The following is a 22,490-nucleotide window of genomic DNA, read 5'->3' on the forward strand; positions in this document are numbered from 1 at the left end:
TCAGCTTCAGACTGGCCATCTTGTGCATCAGCCTAGTAATGACATCACGAAAATGGATTATTTTAGTTAAAGAGGTCATTAAATAACTCCCAATCACCTCAGAATTCAGAAAAGCGAGTGGCTGAGATTTACAGTTATGAAATGGAGAGCAGAATTTGAGCTTTTCAGAGCAGGCTACAGAGCCATTCAGTGGCAGAATAAACTTCTTTCAGCACAGTGTCTTTTTGCTGTCTTTTTGGAAAGCATTGGGTCCCACATCCAAGGAAAACGTTAACTATATATGAACTCTTCTGGCTCATGCAACACTGTGTTTGCATTACAAAGTCAGAAGAGGAGAAAGATGAGTTTGGGTTGTTGGAGTGAAATCAGATGATGGAGGGTTAAAAAGACATCTAGCAGATACTACTGGACTTGATCCCTTCAGAGGCTGCTTCTGGATATCCTGCCATTTGTTTTGCTTTTAAGATGATGGCAGGTTTTAGAAAGAAAGCTCAATATTGCTTTTAATGTCCTGGTGGACTCAGAAATATTTTGGGACTATTTGTCTTTTGACAAGGCTTTTTGTGCTTGCATATTTAAATGCTCCTGCTTGGTAAAAGAATGCAGCTGTGGAAGCAAACATGAAACTTAAGTTTTAAGTTTACAGAGAGTTTGTGCTTAGCTTTCACAAATGGTGCCTCCAACAAGTAGATGGGACTTATAGGCTGGTTCAGATTTGTTGATACAAAGAGCAAACCAAATTGCGTTGTTACTTTAAAGACAGAGTCTTGTAATAAAATTTTTATGGACTATTTGATGGCAAGGTTATCTCCAATTTATTGTTTTGCTTACTATAAGAAGTTAGGTAAGACAGAGATTTTACTCTTATTGTGGTATAAAACCTGATTTCATCAAGAATTTACTGCTTCGGGGAAGTGATTTTGAACTTTAGCTGGGGCTATTGACTAATCACCTGACTCATTTGCTTTTTTCCCTTGGAAAGGCGTTACCATTTTCATCACATTTTAGCATGCGTGTTTGAATGAGAAACCTCACAGAATTCTATATAAATGACTTCCACAGACTCAGCCTATTAGTACACCCTGCTGGGATGATATAAGGTAAGAGTTACATAGCTCACTGGATAACTCTATAGATGCCAAAGGCATATGTTATGTTAAAATCAGAAGGTTTTTAGTTTTCTATTATATGCTATGTAAGTGTTAACTTAGGAACAATGCTTAAAAGTACCTTTGTGATAAAAGTATCTATGTTGGGCTTTGCAGTGTTAGGTTAGCAATTAAATTAAAATATGAAATAGAAAAACCATACAAATCATAGACAATTTTGAAAGAACTAAAAGAGAACAATTTATACAGCATTTTAGAATTTGTATTATTGGTAAAATAGAATTTACTCATACAAAACCTGATTCTGGTCTCCTTATGTTTGCTAAGCGGCCTGTTAACTTTCTCTTAGTGAATGGAAGCATGAAATAAATTTTTCAAAGTGTGAATCTGAGCAGTCATTTTTAATTTCATGTTTCAAATCAAACCTCCAAGAAATGGTAACTATAAATTATGAGTGGGGCAGTAAAACAGACTCATCTTTGCTTCACTGCTGTCAGTCAATAGCTGAGAAGGGCTCTTTGGGACCTACTGTGGTATTACTGAGATGAGAATCTATCACTGCTGCCAAGAATCCCCAAAACTCCCTTTCAACATGAATCTTCTCCTCTTTGTGGGTTGAAGCAAATCCAGGAGGACTGAAGGGTTCTGAGGTGCGCATCCTAGTGACTTCTAATGAATTGAACTGTTTTTTATCTCACAAGTTCCCTTCCCAGAATTAAGGAAAAAAAAAAGCTTTAAATTCTATACTGAGCTATTTAATTTCATCCCAAACAATTTTGTTCTTTGCTGTCTAATTTGTTGAAAAAAATCACGTTTTATTTTGATTTGCTTCACAACAAAAAGCTTTCCATATGAAGCTGCAAATGAGGTGAAAGTTCAGTTGTTTGTATGGCTGTAGTGGAGCTACCTGGAGACTGGGCACTGTTGGGAAGAGAGAGATCTCGTAGCTGTTGGTGGCTTTGAGCGTAACCTACGGGCGATAACCTCTGGGTACAGAGGAAGGCAATTTAAATAGAAGCTGAGCAGCCTTGGGATCCAGCAAAGCAGAGCTCTGAATAAGGTTTTTCTTTGCATTCTTTTCCAGGGTGTGGAAGACTCAGCTTTTGTTCCTTCAGCTACTTGATCATCTGTTGCCTGTTTAGGTGGTCTGATTTTAACTGGTAATTTGCAGAGTCTGTTTGGGAGATCTGCTCTGTGAGTAGGATAGAGGTGACAGAGTTGACAGTGTGCCTTGGTCAATGCACAATTCAATTCTGTATGCAAGAAGTGAAGCAGGACTGTTCTACGGAGACGCTCAAGAGCAGATCAGCTGGTGGCGGGAGTAGCAGCGGCTAACAGTAAAAAGGAAGTGTCTGTGAAAGAGGGAGTTCAGGGAATTAGTCAGGGCTTTTCCTCTAAAAGTAGAGACAAGGAAAATACCGCGCAGCTCTGGTCACCTGTGGGGAGTGTTGTTTCTCATCACAACCCGTAATAGATTATTCAAGATTAAGCAAGCTTTGAACAGGTATGTGCATTTGTAGGAAGTTCACCCTTAACCTAATATTTGTTTAATGATAAATGCGTAATTGTTTGAACTGGCTGACACTTACACCTGTATTGTGCAGCCCAGGAGATGGAGATCGAGACTGCAGATGAAATTGCTATTGTGGGAATAGGATGCAACTTTCCTGGAGGTGAGTTTTGGGTAAAAACAAAGCAGGCTGCTGAGTAAACATTGGAAAGCATAGTCATTTATTAATGTTGAAATGGAGGAAAACAACACATTCCTCCCTTACTTCTGTAGGCTTTGATGCTTTGCTACTTGTAGGATCTTTCTAGAAGGTCATGATGTGGTGGAAACCAATTGGTTAAAATTTGTCCTCTGACAGACATACCTGCAGTGCTGGCTGTGGGCAGGGCACTGAGCTGCACACAGGAAACACACAAACTGGATGGGCCTGGGATGATTTGAGCTTTCTGCATGTGCACTGGCCAGATGGTTCTGCATTGTTGCAGGACTGTGCATCTGTAGGGACAGGACAGATCGGGGGCCTGTGAATATCACCAGGTCTGCCTGTAATATAGATAGGTTGGGTCTTACTAAAAGAAATCTTCCTGCTTTATTACAGTATAGTAGTCCAGGGAGCAGAATACAGTTCAGTCCTTGCAAGTGGACGTTCAGCCCTAAAGATGGCCATGCTAGTCTCTCCCTTTCCTTGTTTTCTTTCTTGCCCTCACCACATTTCAGTTCCTGGCTTCACTTTGTCCAAGATTCAACAGGTTTATGTAGTACAATGATAACTATGGGGCCCATAGCTAACTGTGAACAAACATGAGTGGTTCTGAATCTAGTAAAGCGCTACTAAATACGTAGCAGCAGTCTCTTGCACAAGCATTCACTGCTACTTTGGTGCAAGCCATTTGTTTGTCCAGACATGCCAGTAAAGGGATTCTCTTCAGAAACGTTTTTCTTCATTTCCTTTGGTCATTAAGGACATGATGCATGTATATAGTAGATGCAAGGAGATGGTAGGGAAATGGGGGTAGCAGAAGGTTAAGGATTTTGTGGGGTTCATTTGCTTTCAGGCAAGCAGTGAAGCGATCAGTCATGCTTGTCCATTTTCCTTTCACCAAAGAAATGATAATTTCTTTCTCTGGTGATCCTGCTTGAGCGACCTAGATTTATACGTGGGAGTTCATTGCAACTGAGTGTGCATTTCCGAGTCTGCATGGGGAGGGGGAGCATATAATTTAATCTACTTTAAAACCTTTGTACAACAGGTGATGGAATTGACAATTTCTGGAAAGTCCTGAAGGAAGGCAAAAACTGCACAGTAGAAATCCCTCCCGAGAGATTTAATGCCAAAGAGTGGTATGATCCAGATGATAACAAGCCAGGAAAAATATGTACAACGCGAGCTGCTCTTCTCAATGAGTGAGTCTATTACTATGTGGTGCCACCGAATTTTTTGTACTTAGACTAACGTGTCCAGCCTTTCAGAGGGTGAAAGCCAAAGGGAGAGCTTGTAAATGGGACCTAGGAACCGGCTTTCTTTTATCTCACATGATGAACATGCAGGAACTTGTCAAACTGCAGGAATTCCTGGTGTGCGAATTCAGTGAGAAAATTTAGTTGCAGGCCATATTAAGCACATACATACCTGGCGGGGAACACATATGACCTTTAATTACATAGTCGAACATATACATACATACCCATCATATGTTGAGATGTCACCTGCCATGTGACGGCAGTGTCTGCATTTTGGGTATACAGAACTACATGTGCATTATGCATGAGGGGGCATACACTGGATCTAAGGTGGGCTCCAGCCTGCCAAATAATTCGTACTGTCCCCCTACTACAGACTGTGGAGGAAAGTGGTGGAGAATGAACTCTGAGCTGTAAGAACTGCCTGGTAAGTCTCCTCCAGTTTCAGCCTAAGGGTTAGCCAGCTTTGCTGGACCTCAGGACCTAATCCTGTACTTGTGGGGACAAGTAGCTCTAATTCATGTGCAGCTGTGACAATTTAGTGACAAAGTAAGAAAGTCTGGTTTTGTCAGATAGTCAAGAAGTGGATCTTTGCTTGATTTTAGTTTTCTGCTTGCTTGTAAACCCAAACTATCCATAATTTCATAATAATCTTGATTTTCTCTAGGCTCATACTGTCACATCTTAAAGAAAGAAACTTTTTCTTTATTCTGAGACACTCCTCCATAATACTGAGGGATTATGTATGTACAAGTGCCAGGTAAAGATACTAAGTATAAAGAGAAATCCTGGAGGAGCAAACTACAGTATGCATCCCATCACTTGTGTCCTCATGTCTCATGTCAAATTACCCCAGAGATATGGGTACACCTGTACAGGGGGTATGAGTAATGTGAAGAAGAGAAAATTACAGTAAGATCAACATAAGCGTCTTTTATTTTTAATCCACATTCACCTTAATTCCTCAGGCTGCAGACCTTTATTCAAACAAGAAGTTAGCATGCACAGAAGCAACCTTATTGCCTCCTGAGAATAATACTTAGCAGGTTTGAATCATAGGACCCACAATTACTTCAGTGATTAGTCACATGTTAGATATTGATTTCTCCACTGAAATCAAGAAATGATAGAAGGCCACGCAAATCTGATCTTGGGATACAAGATTAGCCTGGGCTTGATCTTTTGCAAGTGTGAGCCTGCTCTGAAGATTTTTTTAAACATAAACACACATACATATACACATAAAACATTTTTAATTTGTTATTAGAGAAGTATGTGTTTCTCTTGGAAACATCTGAGCTGATCGTCTACCTATTTGTTTTAAATTATAAAGCTTTGGTCTATATTGCCTTAAAATAATTTAGAAGACAATATTTGTTTAAAACTTATTGACTAAGACCACATTACAGCAGAAGGAGCCTCATTCTGCAAATTTTCATAATCTGAGGAGCCCTGTTGGTACTAGTGGGATAACCATGTGAAAAAAAATTTCTAGGAGTGGGCTCATAACTCTGAAATGCAGAATCATTGATGAAAATACATATTTTGTGGTGGGACATAAAACATCCTTCGCCTGTAAACATTTTCTTCTGAATTTCATAAATAGGAATTGTGGCCTAAACATCAGTTACTGCTTTGCTTTTCATGAAATTGCAAAAAATGTGTACTTTGAGTCTAGAAGTAAATGCCTGTTGTCTATATATTGTACTTTTTTCTGGTCTGTGTATTTTAGATTTAACTCATTTGACAACCACCTGTTTGGGATTAATAATATGGAAGCTGAACGCATGGATCCGCAACAGAAGTTACTCATAGAATGCACCTACAAAGCCCTGGAGGATGCGGGAGTCCCCGTAGAAGCTGTCAGTGGCACCAGAACAGGTGTTTTTATTGGTAAGATGAAAATTTCGTGGTGAAAAATGTCCATTTGAACCTCACAAAGATTGGAGCACTGCTTCATAAACTTTACATATGTATCTAGCGCTGGAGATCTAAGGCTACTGTGCTATGGCACTGATGGTTATTTTTACGAAGGATTACTAGGCTACTCCAGAAGTTCCTTATATAATTCATGTATCTATTTTAGGTGCCCTCTTAGTGTCTTCAGGCACTGAAGTTGAAGCACGAAACAGTTAAACTGCCTCCCCAGCCCACCCCTTCCCAGGAACGATGCTCTCAAGCCAGGCCGACACTTTCTTCCACTGTAATTAAGGTGTTGTGGGGGTTGAGATCCTTTTAAAGCAGCAGAAATCCTCACGTAGATATTCATATGCTACCAAGGTGCACTTGTCCAACTGTTTATCTCAGTACCTGGAAAAGTTATGGAGAAGATTATACTGGGTGCTGTGGAAAGACGTTCAAAGGACAATGCAGTCATCAGGCACAATCAATACGGGTTCACAAAGGGAAAGTTCTGTGTAATCTCACCTCCTTCTACAATAAGGTCAACTGCCTAGCAGATGAAGCAAAGGCGGTGGATGGAGATTTTCTGAATTTCAGTAAGGCTTTTGAGTCACAGTATCCTTCTGGAGAAGTCCAGCTGTGAGATGGCCATGTGCTGGATGAAGAACTGGCTGAAGGGCAAGGGCTCAAAGGGTTGTAGTTAATGGGATTACATCTGGCCAGTAACCAGTCACCAGCAGCATTCCTCAGGGCTCAATTCTAGGGTCAGTTCTGTTCAATATTTTTATCAATAATCTGGATGCAGAAATTGAATGCACCATTAGTAAACTTGCTGATGATACTAAATTCGGAGGTGCTGTTGACTCCCTCAAGGGACAAGAGGCCTTGCAGAGGGATTGAGATACGTTGGAGCATTGTGCAATCCTCAATGGCATGAAATTTAACAAGAACAAATGCTGGGTTCTGCACCTGGGATGGAGTACCACTGGACACAATTATAAACTGGGAGAGGAGTAGCTGAAAAGCAGCCCTGCAGAAAGGGGTCCAGTGCGTTGAATACGGTATAACATGATGGTCAGAAGAGATGATTATCCGGCTGTACTTAGCACTGGTGCAGCCTCACCTTGAGTATTCTGTGCAGTTCTGGGCCCAACAATGTAAAAAGGAGGCATTCAGAGGAGGGCAACAAAGCTGGTGGAAGGGCTGGAGGGCATGTCTTATGAGGAGTGGCTGAGGACTCTGGGTTCCTCTAGTTTGAAGAACAGGAGGCTGAGGGGTGACCTCATTGCTCTCAACAGCTTCCAGAGGAGGGGAAGCAGAGAGGGAGGTGCTGAGCTCTTCTCACTGGGATCCTGTGACAGGACGTGTGGGAATGTTTCAAAGCTGCATCAGAGAAGGTTCGGACTTGACATTACGAAGCGTTTATTTAGAGTAAGAGTGGTCAAACACTGGCTCCCTAGAGAGGAGGTCGATGCCCCAAGCCTGTCAGTGTTTAAGAGGCATTTGGACAATGTCCTTAGTAACATGTTTTAATTTTTGGTCAGCCCTGAATTGGTCAGGCATTTGTACTAGATGATCGTTGTAGGTCCCTTCCAGCTGAACTGAACTATTCTATTCTATTCTATTCTATTCTATTCTATTCTATTCTATTCTATTCTATTCTATTCTATTCTATTCTATTCTATTCTATTCTATTCTATTCTATTCTGCTATTCCCCTCCATTCCATTCCATTCCATTCCATTCCATTCCATTCCATTCCATTCCATTCCATTCCATTCCATTCCATTCCATTCCATTCCGTTTTGTCAAGGAGCTAGAATAACAGCACGTTTTTGCTGATGTAATCTGTGTCTTTTAAGAGGAGTTTTCTGGGATAGTTAGGCTGATGTACTATAGGGGCAAACTCATTAGATTAACTTTTAGTCTGAAACATGCTCTTCTTTCACAGAGGAGACTATCCTTTGCTCTCTGAATAGATGTACTGCATTTTCCACACATGCCTGTGGAGTTGGGGATCACTGTATTTCAAGCATATGTGTTCTCTGAAAGAGGACACAACTCTTTTCACGGGCCCTGTCCTTCTTTTCTATATCTGCCTTGCTTACTGGATCACAGTGAGCAAACCAAAGATAAATAAAAAGCATTGGATGTAGCTTATGCTGTGACCTGTATCGTGGAACACCTGAGGAACTGAAGCTAATGTCCTGTATATTTATATTCCAGCTACCCTCATCGTAACTGCTTAATATATATTCCCATGGTGAAACCAAAACAACCACTCTCAAATTGAGATACAGGGGTCCAAGCAGGCTACACAGAGCTTAACTACATCATACAATAAGCTAAGCCATCAGGAAAGGCCCGTCATTTACTGTGCAGGTAGAAATTTCAAGTGTTAGGCATGCTTGTGTAAGTTGGGTCCAGGGGAATTGCTGGGATTTTTGCCTTTGACTTGCATTGAAGCAAAGTTTAACATAGGAGCACTGAAGCCATGTAGTTTACCTTTAAAACAGAGAAGCAAAACACACTATCAGGTTTAGAGCTGTACATCCCTTTTGTTTGCTTGGGTTAACGTGCCACATATTTGATATTTTTACAGGTCTTATGAATCGAGACTATGAAATTGTAACAAGCAGAGAAGTGAGGGAAATAAATCATTATGATGGTACCGGAACAGCAATGAGTATTGCTGCTAACAGGGTCTCATTCACATTTAATCTGACTGGACCATCACTGGCTTTTGACACTGCATGTTCGTCTTTTCTTTTTGCTCTGCACTACGCCTTGCGAGCAATTAAATCAGGTAATGGGACTGAAGAGATACTGGGCAATGAAATTAGGATTGCTACTGTTTCTGTCTGTCATCCTGGACATCTCAACATGAGTATGTTTCTCTTCTACTCCAGGAGATTGTGAGGCAGCAATCTGTGGTGGAGTGAACTGCATAATAGATCCCCGCACGTTTGTGTCTCTTAGTAAAGCAAAAATGATCTCTCCAGAGGGAATAAGCAAACCCTTCTCCAAAAAGGCAGATGGCTATGGAAGGGGAGAAGGCTGTGGTGTTGTTTTCCTTAAACCACTGAAAAAGGTAAGCTTGCTTGGAAGCAGCGTAAAAGAAGACTGGTTGCTTACCTGAATTTTGCATATTCAGTTCTAATAATTACTCTAGAAAAGATTTTCCAATTCAAGCTTAGGACTGATGAAGCATTTATTAAGCAGTAAGCATTTGTGCACTTCCCCTGCCATGGGGAAGGGATCACGCATTTAAAAGTTAGTACTGTACCCCATCTGTTCTTGGTTTTGGTGTTTTATTATGTTTTCTCCTATACAGAGAAAGCATGAGATTATTAAAGATAATTTTACCTTTTTATGAAACAGGCAAAGGAAGACTACAGCAAAATCTGGGGTGTTATAAACATCAGTGCAGTAAATCAGAACGGTAGGTCCGTGACTCCTATCACAAGACCATCTCAAATAGAGCAAGAGAAGTTACTGCATAGCATTTATGGAACTCGTGTTGATCCCTCAGTTGTGCAGTACATTGAAGCACACGGTACAGGAACTGCTGCTGGAGATCCTACTGAAGCTGAAAGCCTATGTAATGTTATTTGTAAAAACAGGTCTACACAAGTTTCCATTCTGAAAATTGGTTCAGTGAAAGGAAATATTGGCCACACTGAATCAGCTGCTGGAGCAGCAGGGTTAATCAAAGTGCTTCTGATGATGCATCATGGAAAGATTGTTCCATCCTTGCATTACTCAAAGGAGGTGAGCAGCATTGATACAGAGAAATTAAACCTGGCAATTCCCACAGCTGTAGAGCCCTGGGAAGAATCCAGCGAGTATGGAAGAGTAGCTGGCATCAACTGCTTTGGATTTGGAGGAACCAATGCTCACATTGTTGTCAGGCAGGTTAAGCAGCTAGAGCCTCTTCCTGCCTTTAAAAGGCCCCTTGAATTAGTTCTGCTGTCAGCAGCATCAGCTAAGTCCCTTCAGATGACAATGGCCGATACAGCTGACCAGCTGAGGACAAGAAACTCCGTAACTCTCCCAAGCCTGGCCTATACGTCTGCCTGCAGAAGAAGCCATGCCGGCTATAGGTACCGAAAAGCATTCGTGACAAATTCTCTCCAACACTTGCAGCAAGAGGTTATGTCGGCAGCGAGCACTGAACTTGCTATGTCAAAGGTGGAACCACAGCTGGTGTTTGTGTTCTGTGGCAATGGCGTAACGCTGAAGGAGTTCAGTGAGGCACTACTGAGCTCAGAGCCAGTGTTCAGAGACAAGTGTAGGGAAATAGAAGCGCTTTTTCAGAAACATGCTCCCATTAGCCTCCTGCCAGCAAGAGGTCACAGCCCAAAGGATTTGCTGAATCCGGAGCTTTCCCAGCCCTTGCTTTTTACACTGCAGGTTGCCTTAGCTTCCCTTCTGAAACACTGGGGCATTAAGCCAGTTGCTGCTGTTGGCCACTCAATAGGGGAAGTTGCTGCTGCACATTTTGCTGGGTACCTTTCCCTGGTAGATGCAGTCAAATTGATTTATCACCGGAGCTGGCTACAGGCAAAGACTGCCAGTGGCAGAATGCTGGTGGTTGGAAACATCCCTGTTCAAGAGATTGCTGAACACCTGCAACCCTACTCGGGTAAGGTGTGCATTGCAGCTTTCAACAGCCCAGTTTCCTGCACCTTGTCTGGGAATTCAGACTCTGTAGATGCTGTCCAGAGAGACTTAGCTCAAGCTTTCTGCCAGAGAAACATCTTTCTTCATGTTTTAAATGTCCGAGCTGCGTACCACAGCCCCAGCATGGATATGATACTTGGGCAATTGGAAGAGAACATACAGCCCTTAGAAAAACAGAAGGGGGAAATTGAAGTGATTTCAACGTTGACTGGGGCAGCTGCTTCTGAAAAGGATTTTGCTCAGGGCAAATTCTGGGCCCGGCATACTCGTGAGCCTGTTGCTTTCACTCAAGCCATCAAAACTGCAGCTAGAGACAGGGAAAATGTGGTGTTTGTGGAAATAAGTCCTCACCGAGCATTGCACCGAAGCATAAAGGAAACTTTAGGAAAAGACACAAAGGTATTCTCTTCTTTGCAAACTGATGCAGAGTATCAGACACTCCTCACTCTGGTAGGAAATCTGTTTGAACTGGGATATAATCCCAACTGGCAGCACTTTTATAATGGGTATCAAAGCATTCCAGAGGCCATTCCGCGGTATCAATTTGATCGCAAAAAACTCATGGCCTATCTGGATATCCATCTGCAACCAAACCGAAGAGGCATCAGCTCCAGTCATCCTTTGGTTTATGGCATCAACAGTGACAACATAGAGTTTGGCTGCCTTCTGTCTCAGGACACGACATCGTACTTATATGAGCACAAGAACAATGGTGTGGCTTTAGTCCCTGGTGCTTTTTATGTGGAGCTTGCTCTGGCCTCTGTGATGAACAGCTCAAATCCTAAAGTGCCTCTGAGTGCTTGCCAGATGAGTATCAGTTTTTCTGCACCATGTGTTCTCACACAAAGTTCCCAAGTCTTGAGTATCAAGCTCAGTCCTCAAAAAGCAGTGACAACCTTTGAGATACTCTCTTCCTCCAACGCAGTTTATGCTGCAGGCCAAGTCACAAAGAGGCCTGAAGCTGTGGTGGAAGAAAGCACCATCTCCTTCCAAGACATCTATCAAAGATGCAGGTCAGTGATTAGCAGAGAGGAGGTTTATGAAGCACTGTCTCAGGTTGGCTTTCAGTATGGTTCCATATTCAGGCAGCTCAGTGATGTGCATTATTACAAGGAACTAAAGGAAGCTATAACAAGCATAAAGGTGAACAAGGAGACCATCAGAGAGATGTACAACTACTGTATCCATCCCGTGCTGCTTGACTGTTTTCTGCAGATGACCGCTGTCATGACCTCAAGGACGTTGGAGTCCAGAGCTGGCTTTCCCTCAGGGATAGGCAGCCTGGTGTTGCTCCGACCGCTGGAGGAAGATATGATGATATATATGAGAACAAGCAAATCCGTTGGGAACTTCCTAGAGGTGTGTGGGTGCTTTATGGACAGGCGTGGCTCTGTTTTGGCTGAACTCAAGCGTGTTGCCATCACTTTCATGAAGCAAGCATCTTCCAGAGACAATGAGTTCATGTTTGAAAACAAGTGGAAAGAAGTCTCTCCTTCACAGATGATTGGACATCTGGGGGCTATGCCCAGAGTCCTAGTGTTTGCTGACAAATTTGGGATCGCTAAGCAGCTCAGAAAATATTTGCATCCTGATTCGAGATATGTTATGTATGAAGACTGGGAAACCCTCATGGAAGGCCACACACAGAATATAATGAGAACAGAGGTTGAGGATTATGATGAAATTCTGTTCATGTGGGGAATTCAAAAGTTAAATGAAGATTTCCCAAGCAAAGTGGTCGACCAATTGGCGAAGTGTTGTGAAGCCTATCGCCAAGTTATTGTGGCATTAAGAGAGAAAACATCCCGCTGTTCAGTCAGAGTTATCACCTACAGAACAACAGAAAGAAACGTAGACCACATTAACTGTGGGTTTGCATTGTATGGCATGACCAGAACTTGTGTCATTGAAGTTCCAGAAATCACTTTTCAGCTGATTGACCTCAGCTCTTCCAGTTCCCTGGACATCTCAGTGCTAGCAGATGTTCTTGTCAAGTACAAAGATGTAGACTATCCGGAAGTTTACATCAGCCAAGGAAGAACTTATGTGGCTGAAATCAGACACACACCTTTTGTAGATGCAGATTACAGCCAACCCGTAAGATCCCTCCAGAAGTCAGAAACATTCGCTTTGTACACTTCTGATCCGTACACAGCAAAAGAATTGTCTGCTGAATTATCCAACGGCACTGCTACTCAGCTTGACAAAGAGAGTGTTGAAATTCAAGTGGATAAAATATGTCTCCACTCAGAAGATTATTTTCCCATTAGTGTTTCTAGTCATAACTTTGGTAATACACTGTACTGGAACTCACAAGCAGTAGACAAACATGAACTTTTAGCTCTTGATTTCAGTGGCACAGTAACAGCAACAGGCATTGATGTGAAGAAAGTTAAAGTGGGAGATCGTGTGGTTTCATGTTATCCAGCTGCTGCGTCATCCAGAGTTCGGATTCCAGGAACAGTTTGTTTCAGTGTAAAGAAATTGCCATGCTTTCAGAACGTCCCTTGTGTGTCATACTTTATCATTGCGTGGGAAATCTTCTGTCAGAGGTTACCCAAGGGGAAACACGGCAGAACATTGGGTATTATTTCTGCAGAGCCATCGTCAGTTTTGTGCCATGTTCTTTCTGCGGCAGCAGAAGAGATAGGTTGGAGAACGGTACTTGCGAGGCCCAGTCCTGATAACTTCCAATATATAAACTTGTGCAATGCCCTTGTTGTTCTTCCTCCAGTGAACAGACTGTCTCAAGAGGATCTGGACCACATGTACTTTCTTAAAGATGTGGTGATAGTGTGTGGCAATCGACAGTCTGAATGGATGCAGAATGTCTATGGAATTGATTATGATAATATCAGATTTCATATCCTGACACTTACCAGCATTTTCCGGAAAGCATCTCTAAAGGAACTGCAAAAGACTCTGCACATGTGGATCAGTTCCATGGATATGAAAAAGTTTAGATGTCTATCAGGTTCTGTTTTTCAGCAGACTGAGAACTTTGAAAGAATGAACTCTGTGATGTCCTATTTTACCTGCAAATCTGTCCCACTTGCTGTACTGAGAAGGCAGAAGGACATCACCATGCTTTCAGATATACCATTTTATGAATCCCAGAAGAAGTTGTTTAAGCAGAATGCTGTTTATGTAGTAGTCGGGGGGCTCACTGGACTTGGCTTTGAAACAGTGAAATTCATAGCTGAGAATGGAGGAGGGGGTATTGCAATACTCTCCAGGAAAATTCCAAGCAATGAGAAGCAAGAAGAGATGAAGGCTTTGTGGCAGCAGCATAAAGGGAGCAAAATAGTGTTTGTGCAGTGTGATGTTACTTTGACCACTGATGTTGAGAAAGCTTTCCAGGCCATTTTGAACATCTTTGCAGGGAGTCCAATCAAAGGTGTATTTCAAAGTGCGGTTGTTTTACACGATGGCCATCTTGAAGTTCTGACCTTGGCTGACTTTCAGAAAGTGCTGAGCCCAAAAGTAGCAGGGACCCTAAATCTTCATTGGGCTACCAGAGGCCAAGATCTTGACTACTTTGTGTGCTACTCTTCTATTACTTCCTTTCTGGGAAATTCCACCCAAGCAAACTATGCAGCTGCAAACTCTTTCTTGGATATCTTCTGCCTCTACAGGAGGAACTGTGGGCTTTCAGGCCAATCCATTAACTGGGGTGCTTTGAATCTTGGCATACTGCTCAATCAAAACCATATTCAGAACATTCTGGAGTCCAAGGGCATAGACATTCTGCAAGTGCATGAAATTCATGAGTATCTCAGGAAGAGTTTACTTATGAATAACCCACAGCAAGTTGTCGCCAAATTAAACTTTCAAGCTTTATTGCATCATGTTTTTTCTCGGATTATTTCACTCAGAAGTCGCTTTGTATCACTTATGTCAGAAGAATTCAGGAACAAGATTGAAACCTCTGAGGAAACTCAAGTTCAGGATACTGCCTTAATCAAGTCTGAAGACTATATCAGCTCACTGATGAGTGACCTCACCGGATTGAGCCCAGATGAACTAACCATGAATACAACACTTTCATCATTGGGCATAGACTCTATGTTAGCAATGACAATTCAGAACCGTGTCTTCCGAGAGAGAAAGGTGGACATACCTCTTCTGAAACTGCTTGATCCTCACACAACCCTGTCAAGTTTAGTAGTAGTTTTAGAAGAAAGAAACGATGCAAATGGAATAGTTGAGAAAAAAAATGCTGCAGCTGGAAGTGCAGAAAATGGGAGCTGGCTATAGGATTCTTCTCACTCTGGAACTGTGTAACTTTGAAGATACCTGGACCCTTTGTTGTATCTCAGAATATGTCATTGCAGACAGGGTAGAACATCTGGTGACGCTGAAAGTGCTCTCCTGCATTGACCCAGAAAAACCCACATGAGGTTCTTCTGCCATTGCACGGGCTGTGTTAATTTCAGTCGAGTGTTTGACTTGTTACTTTCAATACTTTTTACCTTCATTTTTCAATATTTTGAACTGGAAATAGGTGGGTTAATACATATACAATTTCATTTGGTAAATTTGTATGCTCAATGCACGTTGCATTTTTTTAAACATTATTAAAGTCTTGATGAAAATGGTATATTTGTACTTTGAAATGATAAGTGTACATGCAAAGCAACATACAATTATCACAATTTTTGTCGTTATTATATTCTTAATGTATTGGGGTTTTTTTAAATTATCAAATGTGTACAAATATGGGCATCTTTTTGAATGACTTCTGGATGTTGTGAATTTCAAAGGTTTCTTCTCAAAAAATTAATCTTAATTTTTTCTTATGTCTGCAAAAATATCAAGTTGCAAAGCATACAGTAAAGCAGCTGTTTTTATTTATTAATTAACCAACTTTTATGAAAGCCCAAATAAACAAGAATAGTAAAAAAGTTTAAAAAGCAAAACTTAAAGTGCATTTTTGTCTTATTTTAATTTTTTTCCCTCATCTGCTCTTTATCCGAACACTGTTCTTATTTTACTCAAGTGAGAAAATATGGACTTTTCCCTGAAGTTACTGAAAGAAATTTTTTTTTGTAGTCTCTTATTATAGGAATAGGGTCCTTGTATTTTTTCTCCCTTTTATACCTCATTATTGTTCACTCTGAGATGCCCCTTGCCGCTCTGATAGTATTCTCCAGTGCACGGAGTATCCATGGAGTATGAGGTCCCCCTGAAACCATCTCTTCTCCAGGCTGAACAAGCCCAGTTTCCTCACCCTCTCCTCATAGCTTTGGTGCTCCACACCCAAGTGTCTTGATGGCCTTCTGCTAAACTTACTCAAGCTTATCTGTGTCTTTCTTATACTGGCTGGCCCAGAACTGGAGCACAGTTCCAGATGTGATGTAATCAGTAAAATGTGGTTTAATGCTGCTAGTAGCTTGCTGCCAGATGGATTTTGCACTGCTGATATCACCCTTTAGGCCTGGTAGTCCCGTGAATACTCCAGCCAGCTTATAGTACTCTTTTTCAATCTATCTTGCATCAATTTTGCTACAAGGATGCATTAGGAGTCTGTGCTGAAAGCCTTGATGGAGTCAAGTTGAATAACTTTCTCTGCTCATCCACAGAGCCAGTCTTTTTATTCTTCAAGGTAATCAAGTTGGTCAGGTACTGTTTGCCTTTGGAAAATCCATGCTGGTTGTTCCCAACCACTTATTCATGTCCCTTACAGCCTGAATCATTCTGAGTTTATGGTTCTTTATGGGCAGAGATCCCCGTGACCTTGCCCAAGTGTTTTGGAGGGAAGTATGGTAATGAAATGAGGAGCAAGTAACTCTATATGTATACATATGTATACACATACTCATATGTGGAAATGCACAGGGAGGATTTTAAATCCAGAGTGCTTCTGGTGTGGCAGAACCTGAACAATAGCCAGGCAACAGACAAAGCAGAGAAACATGCACATTTATTGTTCTTGTTGCCTGTGCTGCTCTCTGTGCAAAAGCACAATGAACCTTTCAGCACTGATGGCAAGATCAAAGCAGTAACCTAACGGGGATGCTTCACACAGAAGGAGTAGATTACAGGTATGTTTGTAACTATGGTACAGAGGCTGGAAGACACTTCAAGACATCAGTTTCTGATCAGTTGATGGCTTGAGGGATGCACCTTGGAAAGTGTGATGCCAAGGCCAGTTGCTGTTAATTGAAACATGGCCATTAATCACAAGAAATGCGCTGACGAGCATGATGTATGAACCAGGAAAGCAACCAGAGTTACCAGCAGTTGCTATAAATGCCCATACTGGTGTAACGCTGTAACAGAAGGAAGCAGAAACTTCCATTGCCTCAGATGACTCCTTCTGCACTGCATCATATGCCAAACTTGCCAGAGGCAGCAATAGCACAAACGCTGCACTGTGTCATCCTGACCATCTGAAATAATGTTTGTGTGAGCAATTAATGCATCCCACCTGCAGAACAGCAAGTTTTTTGCCTGAATGTTATGCAGGAAAGGCTGAGAGAACTGCGACTGTTCAGCCTGGAGAAGAGAAGGCTCAGGGGGAAGCTTGTCAATGTATATAAATACATGAAGGAAGGGTGTGAAGAGGATGGAGCCAGGCTCTTTTTCAGTGGTGGCCAGTGACAGAACCAGAGGCAACAGGCACAAACTGAAACACGGGAGGTGCCATCTGAACACCAGGAAACAGTTTTTCACTGTGAAGTTACCTGAGCACTGGCACAGGTTGCACAGGGAGATTGTGGAGTCTCCATCCCTGAAGATATTCAAAAGCCATCTGGAAATGGTCCTGGGCAATGGGTTGTAGGTGTCCTGGCTCGAGCAGGGACTCGGACCCCTCCAACCTCTATCATTTTGGGATTCTGCAAAAAAAGAAGCCTCCAAACCTGTAATCAGTTGTGTATTCCAAGACTCTCAGAACATAAAAAAAACTCTCCTCTGGGGGAGAGAGAGAAAAGAGGGGGAGAGAGAGAGAGAACTGACTACCAGCATGCCACCTCTCCTGCCATGAATGGGTGTATTATCTATCACCTGTGTGAGGTATCACACTGCTTAAGTTTCTATATTTGCTGTGTTTCTATACATGGATAGACCTGTGAGATATACATTTATACTTTTACTGAATTTGTATTTAGAGTCACCTTTCAATCTCACAATAGAACAGCTGTTAAAGCAAGCACTGCAGGGCCAAGTGTCACTGAGAATCACAGAATCATAGAATGCTTTGGGTTGGAAGGGACCTTTAGAGGTCAACCCCCCTGCAGTGAGATGGGACATCTTCAACTAGACCAGGTTGCTCAGAGCCCCATCCAACCTGGCCTTGAATGTTTCCAGGGATGGGGCCTCCACTACCTCTCTGGGTAACCTGTGCCAGTGTTTAAACAACCTCAATGTAAAAAATTTCTTCCTTATATCCAGTCTAAATCTACCCTCTCTTAGTTTAAAGCCATTGCTTCTTGTCCTATCGCAGCAGGCCTTGCTAAAAATATTTTCCCCATCTTTCCTGTAAGCCCCCTTCAGGTACTAAAAGGCTGCAATAAGGTCTCCCCGCAGCCTTCTCTTCTCCAGGCTGAACAGGCCCAACTCTCTCAGCCTTTCCTCATAGGAGAGGTGTTCCAGCCCTTGGATCATCTTTGTGACCTCCTCTGGACCCACTCCCACAGGTCCATGTCCTTCTTGTGCTGGAGGCTCCCAAGCTGGACTCAGGACTCCAGGCAGGAACTCAACAGAGCAGAGTAGAGTGGCAGAATCACTTTCCTCGACCTGCTGGCCACACTTCTTTTGATGCAGCCCAGGAAAGAATGAGAAAAGCTGAGAAATCACAGATTACAGGGTTTATGGCTCTGCTATGAAGTCTTAATAAGTATTTTTCCAACTTCTAACAAATCAGGCCTGACTACAGGCACAGCTCATAAACCATTTCAAAAGAACCAACCTGTGCTGAACAACAGCAAAAACATGGCAGCAAGTCCACAAAATTGTGGCAAGTGCTCTGGAGAGGAGGAGAGTAAAGCCCTGAGCTTCTGCAGTGATCTTAGTCCATAAAGAAAAAGGTGGAATCAAAGGTTTCACACGGACTTTAGGAAACTCAACATGCTCTCCGTGCTGCTGAGGAGATATACATGGTCACTGAGCTTCATTGCTGCTTCAAGACAATTTGAACTTAAAAGTGGCTTCATTGGCCTCACGGACACTGGAGCTAACTTGCAGAGAGCTGCTACACTTTAACTGAGCCAGCCTTATACTCAGGCTAAAGCCATCTATGTCAACTCCTGGCAAAGCGGCAGATATGGAAGATGTGAGGAGGCTCAACACCCCAGGACAAACTGTCAGCGCTGAAGTTCAAAGTAAGGGCAACTATGGTTTCTTATTTAGCACAGTGGCAGGAGGAAGGACTGCAGAGAGAGAATCCCCCTTGATCTCTTAAAATGAAGGCCATTGCGAAGTAGCCTGTTCCCAAGCTGGCCTATGGTTTGGGAAAAGAAGTAGTTCAAGATGAGCTCCCAAAAGCCCCTGCTCCACCCTTAAACTCATCAGCCAGAAGCTCACCTCAAGCGAGCAGATGTATTCCACAATGCAAAATATGTTATATTTGAAGGTCATTAAGTGTATTTGTCTAAACATGCTTTCATTTGCCTGTTAGGCCTCTAGTATTGTGAACGTTGTACTCTGCCCAGGTGTTTTCTTTGATAATCTAAGAACGAAGCCATAACCACATGAAGCACATTGGAAATTTCCATGTAATTTTTATGTAGATGATCTTACTGTTGCTTGAAGATGTTGAACACGTTGTTGTCTGGTGATGCCCTGCATACAAAAGAGCAATTTGTTGTCACTCCAAGACAAAGTTGTCCACCCCTGTGGACAAAACCCTGTGTTTTGTAAACCACTATTGCGTTACACTGATGGAAGCAGAACTGGAGATGATTTGGTGAAACTAGAGGAGAAATGGGAAAGAGAGAAGAAAGGGAGCCAGAGCCTGACAGGGTCACGCAAAGCAGGATGAGTCCAGAGCTTGCATCTCCAGCTCCTGAGGCTGGTACAAAGGTTGACAAATGTAGGCAGCCGAGTTGTGTTGCTAAGTAGATGTGAGAATCTCTCATACATCTCCACATTGTGCATCTGTAATGGAACCTACTAATTTTAGTCTTGATAAAGACAGGTCTGATTCTGTGAGACTGAAGCACCAACTTTGCTTGGCTGCAGCCAGTGCTGCTCTTTGGCTTTCTCTTGCCAAAGCAACCACTGTCTTGCTAGCACTGTGAAAGCTGGGTTTTCATAATCTATTGATGGTGCTTGTATTCTGCGGTATTGCTGAAGAAACTCATATTTACTATGTGTTTTGGTTTTGACTGTTTCTGTGGATCTGCCATAAATGTCCCAGAGGCCAGAATATTTGAATAAAAATAAGGCCATTGCCAGCCCCCAGAAGTATTGTGAGAAACCTGATCTTGAAAAATATTCCGGCAAAGCAAGCTTCAACTGCACCCAGGGCAATTACAATTGACTCTTCTGACAGCAGCAATTTGTAAAGCAGGGTAGTGAAGGAATGGCAGAGCACCGACTACTCTTTCATTTGTGTCTGACAAATACATAGGACATATGACCAGAAAAATAGCCTGGGAAATCCACACAGATGACACGTTAGCTCATATTTGATATCCTGAAAGCAACAACCAGCTGTAGGAGAAGGAAAAGTTATCCACAAGCAACAGAATGGACTGCAAAGCCACACAAGCAACCCGCAGTGCTGTAGGAGCAGTGACAAAGTCCTGAGTGCTGTTCTGTATTACCAAATGTCAGAACTGGAACATAGAAACAGGACCTTGCAGATCTTACTTATGCCTCTCAATTAGTTTAAAAGGGATTGGTTTCCTTCATCAGCTGCTGTCAAATGTGATTGTTTGAATAAAGCTGTAGGTGTCATTTCCCCCTGAAAAATGATGTTCTGCTCAAAATCTGAATTGTAATTTGATAAATTACTTGTGAAAAAAATCTGTATCTGTGTTTAACAGAAGGCTTTTAGTGGCAATGTTACTTTGTCTTCAAAATTTATCTCAGATAAAGCTAACCACATGGAGTGTATTTTTAAAGATTCTGTGCTCTCAGTCTCCAAACTCTCAATCCTGTTATCAGAGGAAGGATCCCATTAGCAGGGTGCATACTCTGTAATAAAATTATCATGACACTGGCACAGTACTTGGAAAACTACTGATTTTTCCAGTCAGAGCTTGAAGTGATATAACATTTAGCCAAACTGCTAAAACATCTGTCTCCCCTTCTCTGGGTACAACCATAAATGCAATTAGTCAGATATGTTCTAACCAGCAGCAACATAAATACAGAATTAATGGCAAAGAACCCTAATGTTTCTTTGGAAAATGTGCTCGTGGATGCACTTTTTGCTTTCTGCCCCAGGCAATTCATCAAAACATCCCCCCGCTGCGTAAAAGGAGCTTGCAGACTGAACTAACAGCTTCATTTTCCTGCAGGTAAACCGATGCCTGTTTCTCGTTTCGCCTGGGTTGAGTAATGCCTGACAACATGCATGTTGGCCCGCGGCTGTGGTCCACACGTGGATCAGGGGCCACAGCCAGGCTGCGGCAGGACCACGAAGCAGCAGTGGCCACAGCTCTGTCCATGGAGCCTCAGCTTCCAAGCAATTCTCCAAGACCATGTCTGGCTGTGGCCACGGCCTCCCCGCAGTGCCTCATGGAGCCTCTCCCCGTGGTCCCAGCTGAGCTACCTCAGCTCTGAGCCCAGGCAGCCAAACCCCAGAATCTTACAAAGCCAACCTGCATTTTCTTCTTCAGATATCATCCCAGAGAAGCAGGTGCTCAGTTGACAGTGGCAATGGTGCTGATAATGGCTTCCTTCTGTCATGCCTTGTTACTGCACAAAACATTGATTATCACTGTGAAATAAAAATGCTCTATCCTAAATGGATCCATGTAAATGTTTTAATTATATGTGGTCAACAGATTGAGATGCATCTTACTCGACAGGCTGTCCTATGATGCTGGTGGAAAGCAGTCCTGACTCTGCTTTTTAGAGTTTGTGCCTGTGACCTCAGAGACACTTCTAAGAGGTGGTGGCTTTAATAACAAAACAAGACGAGCATTTTGCAGGATTCTTGGAGAGCTACAGCAAGGTTCTTCAGACATCTGAGGCTGTGAAGATGATTATGGGACTGGAGCACTGAGGAATGTCTGAGGCAGCTGGGACTGTTCAGCCTGGAGAACTTGGGGACTTGGACCAGATGACCTGTGGAGGTCCCTTCCAACCGCAGTTGTGCTGTGATTCTGTGAAATCCATTGGCAGATGGATTTGATCAGCTCCATCAGTTCAAATCTTGGGGAAAATTTGACACCACCACATTAAATAGAGCTTTGTGAAAAAAAATGATAAATTCAGAAGCCTGTGACTAATCTCCCTCTGCCCCCTTACATCCCTTTCGACCACCCTTCATGATCTAAGGGAAGACCTACCCTACACAAGAAGTGCCCAGAGAGACAAATTTAATTATACTTACATAGCAGTAAGCCAATTCTGGAAATTCCAGCATACTTTTAAAAGTATTTTGGTTAAAAATCAGAGCATTGTATTCAGTTACAAATCTGACTATAAGACATCATTTTTATACTTCTGAGAAAGCATTTTCTATTGCAAACCTAAAAGCAAATCCTATGCATCAGTCAGACACAGAATACAATTTCCATGCATGCAGTCATTGCCTGTGACTTTAGATATCACCTGAAATTCATCAAGCGATGACAGTCTTATCTGCTGCTTCAAACACAGACCCGCTTCAGTTAGTTTCTTCAGCACAGAGCAAATCATTCTGGATTA

The 22,490-nt window shown here is 42.4% G+C and overlaps 1 protein-coding gene across 1 annotated transcript; it reads left to right on the forward strand.

The window, feature by feature from the left end:
• The first annotated feature begins 2,196 nt into the window (after positions 1-2,196).
• Positions 2,197-15,018, forward strand: LOC104339036 (uncharacterized). The gene is made up of 7 exons (XM_009945165.2): positions 2,197-2,269; positions 2,714-2,782; positions 3,870-4,023; positions 5,813-5,973; positions 8,584-8,787; positions 8,891-9,072; positions 9,363-15,018. The coding sequence occupies exons 2-7, from the start codon at positions 2,722-2,724 to the stop codon at positions 14,919-14,921; spliced, it is 6,321 nt and encodes a 2,106-aa protein (XP_009943467.2). The 5' UTR covers positions 2,197-2,269; positions 2,714-2,721; the 3' UTR covers positions 14,922-15,018.
• Positions 15,019-22,490: the final 7,472 nt, after the last annotated feature.

The sequence above is a fragment of the Opisthocomus hoazin genome, chromosome 4 (genome assembly GCF_030867145.1).
Source record: "Opisthocomus hoazin isolate bOpiHoa1 chromosome 4, bOpiHoa1.hap1, whole genome shotgun sequence".
Classification (NCBI taxonomy): Eukaryota; Metazoa; Chordata; class Aves; order Opisthocomiformes; family Opisthocomidae; genus Opisthocomus; species Opisthocomus hoazin.

What these genes read in the sequence shown, in the direction of transcription:
- LOC104339036 (XM_009945165.2), top strand. Translation starts at nt 2,722, where the DNA reads ATGGAGATCGAGACTGCAGATGAAATTGCTATTGTGGGAATAGGATGC. An exon ending in CAGAACAGGTGTTTTTATTG is followed by an intron (nt 5,974 to 8,583) that starts GTAAGATGAAAA and finishes ATATTTTTACAG; the next exon opens with GTCTTATGAATCGAGACTAT. An exon ending in TCCTTAAACCACTGAAAAAG is followed by an intron (nt 9,073 to 9,362) that starts GTAAGCTTGCTT and finishes TTTATGAAACAG; the next exon opens with GCAAAGGAAGACTACAGCAA.